The following is a 10,145-nucleotide window of genomic DNA, read 5'->3' as shown; positions in this document are numbered from 1 at the left end:
CGCTCTCAAATGGCATGTGTGCAGCAAATGCACTCTACGCACAAACAGCACAATTTTTGTCACTTAATCATACATCAGGATAGAACTGAACTGAGGACATGCACACCATCGTAACACTATGTTAACACGTTTTTGACGCATTTAATTCAATCGAAACTTCGCAAAAGTACGAAAAAAACAAAGTTTCCGTGGTAGTTGTTTATGAGCACAAAAATCCACGTCCCTCGAATTTCATTACAGTTCGGTATCTGTAAGAAAAGAGAAAAAAGCATACGGTTAGCTTACAGCACTACACAGAAAAGAACAAGAGGAAAGAAGCAAAATTCGGAGTTATTTATTTGTTTATTGTTTATTTTAATTGTATGTGTCATAACAGCACAAGGACATCATCGCAGCCGCCACGATGGCTCAGTGTTTATGGTGCTCGGCTGCTGACCTGAAAGATGCGTGTTCGATCTCGGCCGCGGCGGTCGCATTTCGATGGAGGCGAAATGCTAGAGGTCCGTCCACTGTGCGATGTCAGTGCACGTTAAAGAACCCTAGGGTGGGCCAAATTAGTCTCGAGCCGCACACGATGGTGTCCTTGTTTCGTCTATGGTTTATGGCGTTTAACGTCTTAAAGCGACTCAAGCCATGAGGGACGCCGTAGTGGAGGGTTTGCGCAAAACGGCGCAAACTTCGCAAGGACACAGAAGGGTCGTCCCTTTTTGTGTCCTTGTGAAATTTGCTCTGTTCTGCGTCGTGATGAACAGCCAGCTAGCTCGAGATGTGTTACTCAAGTACTGTGTAGTACTTTACAACTCTTTCATTTACCTTCTAAGGCTCTGTGAATGTAAATCAAACGAACAAACGAGACCATAAGTAAGTTAGCAAAAAAACTAAACAATTAACTGCAGCGGATCGACCAGAGAAGAAATTCAGTATGCGTTCACGCACAGATATCGTCTTCCCGGGTGAGCAGAATGGCGGCCGCCGCCACGAAGGCGAACAAGGCGAACGACAGGGCGATGACGGGCGCAGCCGTGTCCATGGCTCCGTGGACAGTGCTGCGAGAGACGGGAGGAAGTTCAATCACACATCCCCCACACAGCGCAAACACCTCCTGGGTATGACCTTAATTCCCTTCTGACACGTTCAATAATGGGAATATGGAGTCCCCATGATGAACATATATGAACATGCATACGTTTTTTGTACGAAGTCCATAAACTTTCCATAAAACTTCCATAAACTCATAAAATGCGCATGATGAGTATGTAAGTTTTTATACGCCCTGTCCCCAATGTCCACACCGTCTCCATACACTCCATACTGACTCCACATAATCCATATATAAATATATGGAGTTATGGGACTCGTCTTACATATACTTTCGATAGATGTCCACGTCAGGATGTTCAGACATCCTCATATTGTCTCTAAATGGTCATCAAGCAGTCCAGCTGGGATTTATTTGTCCGTCCGTTGAACACACTCGGGTTTCTTGAGTATCGGTCATGTTTGAGGACATCTTCAGTACTACTTGTTGTATCCAGAGCTTCTTTTTCATATGAGTGCCGTATTCAAAGCTAACGTAAAAGAGGCTAACCAGAATAAGCAAAAAGAAGAGGCACAGCACGGGTCTGCATGCCCAGGGCAGCGGAGAGCTACAACTCTCTGGAGTTGAATTCTGCTGCTTGAATGGAAAAGATCGGTGGCTCAAAAACCTGAACAGATCAATACCAGCAGAAGAATGCGGCACATAAGACAAGGTTTAAAAGCAAAAAATATCGCATCTTCCAAGGCATATAATTTTTGGGTCACAATGGTTATCTTCATTATATCGCTATTGTACACACATATCTTTGAATAACCCTGAAGTGTTTAAGTAATGGGCGCCGAGTGCGAGGTTAAGCTGGTTTTATCTCAATCAATCCCACAATATTGTCTTGCGATAGATGATTATAGGATGTTAGAGGAATTTTCATCCTTGAGTCCTCCAGCAAAGTACTAACTGAGGACATCCTCGTGACGACACTTCGCAATGATGCACTCAAAAGGTACTCAGAGTGACCTGTTCGGTATGAGGACATTCTGACCATTTGAGGACGTCTTCAGGATGTTTGCTGTTGTCTGGGCCCTCTCTCTCTCGCTTGATTATAAATAAGATTGTAATCATGACACAGTCGCGACAGGGGTCATTCTCTGTCGAGAGTCTGCATGAGGCGCAGCAGCAACACTCAATGCGCCCATAGCTCGCGCTGCGAACTAAAACAAGCTGTCGCGCAGGAGCGCTGGATTCATCTGTTATCCGTCGTTTTGAGTGATTTCTTGATTTATAGTAAAACTCCTTTTTTTCATGGTCCGCGACTATGTTAAAACTAAACATAGACTATGTTATGAAAGCTTAACCTCGGCCCGGGACCGTACAGCTTGAGAACCTAATGTTAGAGCAAAGCAAAATGGCACAATGCCAGCTGAGGCCATCTGAGTCACTTCGTCGTAGACAAACCCTCGCGCAGTAGGCTGACCGAACACAAAGATTTCGGACGCATTCATAAATATAAGGTACTGCAAGACCGGTTTGAAAAAGTTAAAATATTGCCATTCGCGCGCCAGTCGTTTGACGATTCCTTCCTAAAACGATGTTGCCTGCTAATTTCTGTTGACAGGGATTTTGCGAATTGTACTGTTAATTATTCTGCACTAAATGTACATGTGGCGCCATCTTTTGCCGTTTAGAAACAATCGCTGGAGTGGGGAACGCGTTTCTGTTTTGATGGAGTGGCATTCGGCGACCCGCAACGATGCGTCAGTGAGTGCATAATTCCGAAGCAGTACTTACTGCACCACCTCCGCGGGGACGGGCACAATTTTTCTTTCTTTGGGCGGCTTGCGCGCAGGCTCCTCCGCCGAGGTTTGTTGCTGCTGCTGCGCTAAGCCTTGCCGCACCACTGCCACTTGCACCGGCGGAAACATGCCCGCCATTGCTGCGGGGAGAGCAAATGGCGAAAACGTCAGGCGCTGTGCTTACAGACCAAAGATCCCCCGGCTCGCCCGCTGCTTTAGGTTAGAGTTTTAATGGTGTGTTACCGTATAGAGCTGTCGTTACCGCTACCATCAGGCGCAAGCTATGCACTAGTACTGTGGCGATGCGCAGACAGCAGAATGTCTTTATTTTCATTGGCATTACCGCTAAAGAGTCAGCAAACAAAGTACACTTGGAAGTGCTCCCGAGCTCCCGGCGGTAGCGGCAACGGTAGTGATGTAAGGCAGCGCTACGCTAAAACTCCCTAGTGTGTCAGAAAAGCGCGCAGTCGACTCTTGAATACGTGCAACTGGCAAAGCTTTGCTGGCGATACGTTGTTTCCTTCATGGGAGCGCCTCACTGCGCACGCGTGGACAGCGGCCATTGGCAAGGCATTGAACTTTTCGTTTTTCGCCCGTTATGGAAGTAGTTTGCGATATCTGCACGAGAAAAGTTAAAAGGTCAAAACGTCTTTTAACTTTTATTAACTAGTAGCCAGACCCTGATTCCAAAGAATGGTACGCATGAGAACAGGTTATGCTGAGTCAGGGCCGCGCAAGAACAGCGGCGGTCATTGAAAGAATTCTTGAATTTAGCAGTCACCATTTAACTTTGCAGCAGTGCCTGTTCAGGTATTGCTTTCTTGACAACGAGAACGCTGAACACTCGGCGGCATCTGCACATGATGCCTAGACAAACAGCATACACTTGAACTACGAAGGCTTACTAGAGAAGACCGATTCATTAAATCGGTTAGCGGTACGCCACCGCACCTATAGGCGTTGGGTGCCAGGTTGCAAGTGTGTGCAGCACAACCGAAAGCTCCACTATTCTCCCGCTGTTCAAAGAGGGCACTATCTATGCGGGCCAGGCTCATAACTGGTATGTGGCACATTGTCGAAGTAAGCCACTCTCAAGAGTATTCCATCTTTGTGCTTGTAATACAGAAGCAAGATGAGAGAGAGAATGATGAAAGGAAAGGCAGGGAGGTTACCTTACAGAAGCTAGATGAAGTAATCATGTGGCTTTTGTCGTGCCCGTTCACTAACGCATGCTGCTTATCTATGGCTGTCAGGCACAGTGGCCAATGCATTCCTTGAACGCGATAAAAGTAATTTTGCTTTTCTTGAAGGTTGTGCAAGAGCGGAAGACAGGCTTACGTGATCTGACGTGAAAAATACGACGAGCTGCCATCATTACCCCGCGGCTCCCAGCGGGCTGTTCAGACTCATCGAGAGGCTCGTCATCTAAGCCCAGGTAGCGCTGTTCCAGGAGCTCGCGCGACGGTGCCTCCGTGATGTGCTGCTCTGACGGAAGCTCCACGAGCGCCGTGCATGGCGACGTGCTTCGGCTGAGCAGGGCAGTCTCTGCAAAGACAAGGTCTGGCGGAGAACCAGCAAGACGCCGACACAGTTCACTCTCTGAAGAACCCCTGAGCGTCCTCTCTCTGTCGTATTTCTCCGACTTCTCCCGTAACAACTCGCTCGGTGCACCACGGGGCCCTGCGACGTATTCTTTCCTGACCTCCCCTGATGATAGGGGCAGGAAAGTGGAGGAACTTGCATCCTCGCGAATATTAAACTTGTCGCCGGTAGACTGCTCAAAGTCGATGAGGTCTTCTCGAGGTTCAGATGGCAGGTGCACAGCAGAAATTGCCGGTCTCAACTCATCCGGACCCAACACTGGATACAAGTCCCCCGAATTTTCCGCGTCGTCGTCCTCTGTAGTGTCGCGGGACATGGTGCCGTCCGCTTCAAGAAGCGCTGCCGTAGGCACACCACTGACGACGTCTTCGGGACTGGTGCCCTTGCGCACTGCGTCGGCGTACTCGCTGGTACCGGTAGGGCGAGCTTGGCCAGGAAGACTTTCCCCGAACAGTGGCTGAAAGCCACGTGAATCGGACATGGTGGCAGGGCGTTCACTGGCGCTTTCTTCCGATCCGGGCACCACTAGGTGGTCAGAGTCTTCGAGAAAGATGCCTCCGGTTGTGGCGCCTCTGCCATCTTGCGTCACGGCTGCTGCACTTGCTGCCTCTTCGCTCTTTCTGGACATGTCACCGTGATGATCGACATCGGCTCTTTTGGTGGTTTGTGCGCTGCCGCTGTCGGGAGTCAAGGATTGCGAACGGTCTTGAGAGCCCCTTTGGCGGTCTTTAGGTGTCGGTTCTCCGGGAACGGTAGAACGCTCGGCGGTGGTGCCTTCTTCTGGCAGCACGCTGGCTCCTGCCAGCCCAGTGGTTGGAGCCGAGGTTCTGCGATGATGCGCTTCTGCTTCGCCATGGCTCAAGGCAAGATGCCCTGTGTGCTCTTCGCCAGCAGCAGCTGGTACCGTGTGGGCTGCTCTGGGAGCAGCAACACCGGAGCTTCTTCTGCGCTCTTCATCTTGTGTACTAGTCTCTGTCCAAGATGAACTCACAAGTGGTCGCTTTAAAGGCTCTTCGAAGAGAAAGCCAGGCTCCCTACCTTCTGTAGAAACCGGGCTGCTAGCCGATGGTCTCGGACGCTCCTCGCCGAAGGTCTCCTGTAACGTATCAGCTGTCTTCTCAGGAATAGTAGTCGCTGCTAGCTGTCCTCCCGTGGAAATATCAGCCGCGGATGTTATGCCGCGTTGATTAGAACCAGTTGTTAGACCAAGTACGCGGTCCACCGCTGTAGAGCTTGGCTCTTCATGAGCAGCGCTCACGCCGTGTGTCGTCCCCGGCTTGGAGAGCTTCAGGTCATCGCCACCTTGTGCTTGTGCCAGCATCTCTGAGGCCTTTGGTTTTTCCGCCGTCTCCAGCATTTGTTGACGACTTAACTTTTCCAGATCGCCCGTCTTGCCATCGGTTTCCTGCGTTCCTTTTAGAACGCCTGCCGTGTATGATTGATCTGGCAACTGTGACTGCTCCGCCCCTTGAGGAGCCATGACTGTTGATTCTGCGACTGCTACCGGCTTTTCCTGTGGATGCAATACAGAGGAGGCCGACACATCAGATTCGGTGGTAGTCTTTCCATGTTCTTGAATAATGTTCATTTCGGAAGAGATAGTCGCTGAATAGCCGGTCTGGCGGCTTTCATCTGGGCCTTTCTCTGTTAGAGGGATCAGTGAGTAAGAACGTGTGACAGATTGCTGAAACCGTTGTTCAACCAGAACATTAGGACGCACAGCTGTTGATTCACTCAACTTAGTCGTCTCGGTCACTTGGTCACCCAGAATTTTATGTGGCGCAGTAGACAAATGTGCTATCGCAGCTGGGCCTACAAAAGGCCCTTGAGACAGAGGATACATGCTTTCATACGCTTTAGCTTCCGTTCCAGGAGCACTGGACGTCGCTACTGGCGCTCGAGCATTACCGACGTCGACATTTGCTGCTCCACTTTCGTGCGCCTTTGGCTTAGGTGCTGGAGCCTCAGATATGCTAAAGCTCGTGGTTGACCGCTCCAGCCTCTCATCGATTGGCGCCAGACCAGGCTGAACGGTAGACGCTACTCCTCTCCAGTCTAGCATGCTAGGTGTCTTTTGCAGTTGTCCGCCACTTGCCACCTTGGTCGACGAAGTTCCTGCCGGGGAGCGGCGGTTAGCCCCGTGCTCACTGCGGCCCTCGGCTGACACCTTAGGGGATACAGCACCAGACGATGTGGGACTATGAGAGGAACGCTTGTGGCGCTGTTCCCCTTTCGGGAAAGCAGCGGCGGTGGACTGCGCTGGGACCGGATGTTCTTTCGTTGATGCACCGCCGGGCGGCGTTCGTTTCGTCGAGGAAGGTTTGTGGTGCTCTCCATCTACCGATTTTTGCGAACGTTGCCCGGGCACAGCGGACGTCGCAGCCTCTGGTTTAGCGCGCTTGTCGTGGGCCCCCTTCAGCGACATGGCGCCATCTTGAACAGTGCTCTTCACAGAGGGTTCGCGAGGTTGTTCCACAGAAGATGTTATTGCACGGAGGTTACCAGGAGCGGATGGGATTCCGGACGTAAAAGTTTGGGTGTGACTTTGTGATCTTCGGGAGTGGGTCTCCGTGACAGTTTCGGTTACTCTCCTCACGCTCTGCACTCCGTGGAATTTCGTGCCAATCTGGCTGTGAGTGGCCGATTGGTGTTTCTGAGGCGGTTGAGCTGAAGGCATTGGAACTAGAACTCCTGATCCTGTCATCGTAGTCGGCCGCTGTTGTTCCGACGAGGTTGCCCCGCCCGGATGCATACCGGAGGCAGTATTCCACCAGGCTGGCTCCGGGATCTCACCGAAGGCGGCTTGGAATTCGTGATCGATGTCCCAGTCATCTTGAAGTGAAAACTTTCGAGCGGGAAGGGGGGCATGACTTGAAGCCTTCTCGGGCCCAGATGGCCCCTTTTGTGAAGTGTGGCCATCCAAGTGCGGCGGTGGCGCAGCAGGGACGTCAGTTCCTAACATAGCTGAAACTCCAGATACTTGCTCCCGGTTGACCTCTTGTGCTGGAAACAGGTCTCTTGAATTCGCTGAAGAACGCCCTACTTCTTGGCTGCTTGCGCAATGTTTCCCCTTTTTATCGGGGTGTTCCTTCGGCATGTGAAACGTGGCACTGCTGGCTGACGTTGCCTCTTCTGCTTCCTTGGTGGGCGCCGCGAATGCTTTAAACAAGTCAGCCATTTTTCCAGGAATGTTCTGCAGAGAGGCAGCCGCTTCACGATCCGAAACTGTTGGTGAAATGGGTACGGCAGGAAAGATATCGGTACTCCAGTCCTTGCGCGAGTCCATAGATGCCCCCGAGGGGACGTCAATTGCGCTCCTGGTAACCTCAGTGATGCCATCCTTGCTGCTTACTCCGTCTAGTAGTGAAGAAACTCCAGCATTCCAAGCAGGCATTCCGGTGTCCAAGGACATGCTAGCATTTGCTGGCACTGCTGGCTGCGGTCTGCCGTCCCTGAGCGCGCCATCTAGCCCACCGCGAGATTCCGTTGGACCTATGTCGACGCGGCCGGAAGTTTCGTGCGGCTTTGCTTTCGTCAATGATCCACTGTCCTCACGACAGGGCGGCATGATGCCGAGCGCAACATCCGATCCTTGTGTTTCCTGTCCCGGCGCGGGTACCTTCGAAGAGGCGCTGCGGAACTCCTTGTCCGAGTGTGAATTGAACGAGGCATCCAGAGACTGGTACTGATGGACGTCGGAGTACTCCGACGTGTCCGAGGTAACCTCAGGCGGATAGTCGGGAGGCCTGGACGAAGCGTGACCTGGCATGGCCGCTGCTGCTGCAGACGCGTCAGGCTGCCGACCAGAGATACTGTTTCGCTGAGTCTCCATTATCACCGACTTGTTGGTGCTGAATATGCTTTTGGCTGTGCTCCGGTTTTCCGATGTGTGCGTCCTCTGCAGCTGGACCGGCAGCGGCCTCTTGGCCGTTGCAGCTTCCGTGTCAGAGGACGGATCATTCTCCAGCCACGAGGTGCGAATCTCCTTGGGCAGACTCAGGGTCAGGCTGCTCTCGGACGGCTCGTGAGAGCTTCTGAAGGTGCTGCCCTTGGGAATAGTCCCCGCGTCCGTGGTGGACTCCTGGCTCTTGAGCTTCCCAGCGGCTAGCATCTCGTTGCTGAAGATGGACGTGGCGACGGACTCCTCCTCCTCCTCGTCCACGACGCTGTTGGACGACTGCACCATGGACTCGGAGGACCGTACACGGTTGTGCGTGGCGCGCCTGATGGTCCCCGACGGGGTGTTCCGGCTCTCCACTTGCCTGACGTGCACCATATTGGTGGTGGTGGCCTGCTTCTTGCGCTGTCTCGTCGACGTCGACAGCTTCTTCATGGTGATCGCTGTTGCCTCAGCCCCGCGCGGCAGAAGACTGAAAGGCTCTACTTACGCTCGGCCATTTCTCTTCTTGGACGGAGACGCACTGCTTCCTTTCGAAAGCACGCTCTTGGCTTGCACGCTATCCGCACAAAATGGGGAAGAGGGGTGCTGCGTAGAGAAAACATGCACGGAGAAATGTGACTTTATACGTTTAAAAGTTCAGCACAGCGCAGCCTAGGAACAAAATTTCCAAACGGTTAGCGGCTTTACTTATCCTTTCAAAAATATCAACCATGAACTTTCCATTAGTTACCCTCAAGTCGACATCGTATGTTTTCTCTCTTACACAATCATGGTATTTGGACATCACTGTTCCCAGTCTTTAGTGAATACTTTGCGAATGGTGCAAAATCAGCGTCTCTCTAAAAGCTCTGTTTTTTACATGCAGACCTAGCGTACGCATACTGTGGTCCTTGGGGGTAATGTGCTTCCTTTGGAGAAATATTAAAGAAGCGACTCCCCCCCCCCCCCTTCTCCCGTTCCGGGGCCCCTGTTAGACTTTTTAACGTCAAGATCTCTCTTTCATATTGTTTGGTGGCACTGACCTGGAGCATGATGGACCCGACTTCGCGTCAAAACTAAGTAATAAAGTATAAACAGAAGCCAACAGCACTTGAAAGGAGAAAAGAAATTGGTATATTGAAAATATGCTAGCATAAGGACGCAAGCGCTGTGAAGCCTCGAAGCTGGCCCGCTATATTTATTCCGAAACGCCAGGGTGTTTTCTACGCAGTGTGCAACAAACAGAAACAACAGAGGGCAGAACGAAAGCGAAACCTTAGCACAACACCGCACCACAGTCATGTGCTCCCCACGTCTGTCAGCTCTGTCGTCCGCTCTCGTGCCGCGGTTGCTGACCATACGCCACGAGTACAGACGTGTCATCGAGCACAGTAGTGCGCATACGAATACAGAGAACAGTGACGTTGTTATAACATCGATATTTCTTTCGTTAAGAAAGCCCTTCAGCTAGTTCCTTCACAGTTTTCGATCACCGACCGGTTACAACGCAGCACAATGACATGTGAGTCAAAGAGTGGCAGACGTCACAACGTCTGTGCGCTTGTCGTCACGTCGTTCTGTGTTGCGCGAAATATAACTTTCTCTGAAAGCATTCAGCGTGGTGGACACGGGTGCCAGTTCTCACCTGGCTGAAGCGAGGCAGTCACGGCGCGTCGTTAGGCACGGGGTGCCCGGGAGTCCCGCGGGATGGGACCGCTAGGCGGCGCGGCCCGCCCGGGTGCGCGCGGGGCGTCCGCCGGGAGGACGGCGGGGCTCAGGCGGGCGGCTCAAGCCACCAGGCGCAGAGGCGCTGCCAGGTCGCCATTACGGCGGC

At 52.0% G+C, this 10,145-nt stretch overlaps 1 protein-coding gene across 1 annotated transcript; it reads right to left on the bottom strand.

Annotated features, from left to right (window-relative positions):
- Positions 1-110: 110 nt before the first annotated feature.
- LOC144120907 (uncharacterized) lies at positions 111-10,145 on the bottom strand. The gene is made up of 5 exons (XM_077653700.1): positions 9,957-10,145; positions 4,168-8,917; positions 2,825-2,969; positions 937-1,046; positions 111-248 (listed from the first exon to the last, which is right to left on the bottom strand). Exons 2-5 carry the CDS (start codon positions 8,762-8,764, stop codon positions 235-237), a joined length of 4,866 nt encoding a protein of 1,621 aa, XP_077509826.1. The 5' UTR covers positions 8,765-8,917; positions 9,957-10,145; the 3' UTR covers positions 111-234.

The sequence above is a fragment of the Amblyomma americanum genome, chromosome 2 (genome assembly GCF_052857255.1).
Source record: "Amblyomma americanum isolate KBUSLIRL-KWMA chromosome 2, ASM5285725v1, whole genome shotgun sequence".
NCBI lineage: Eukaryota > Metazoa > Arthropoda > Arachnida > Ixodida > Ixodidae > Amblyomma > Amblyomma americanum.
This window is presented reverse-complemented; position numbering and strand designations above follow the sequence as displayed.

Bases quoted from the DNA above. Each gene is read 5' to 3' on its own strand.
- LOC144120907 (XM_077653700.1), bottom strand. From the start codon at position 8,764: ATGAAGAAGCTGTCGACGTCGACGAGACAGCGCAAGAAGCAGGCCACC. The intron at 2,970-4,167 runs GTAAGCCTGTCT...CTCTCCCCGCAG, and splicing joins TATTTTTCACGTCAGATCAC to CAATGGCGGGCATGTTTCCG. The intron at 1,047-2,824 runs GTAAGTACTGCT...CGTCTCTCGCAG, and splicing joins GTCCCCGCGGAGGTGGTGCA to CACTGTCCACGGAGCCATGG.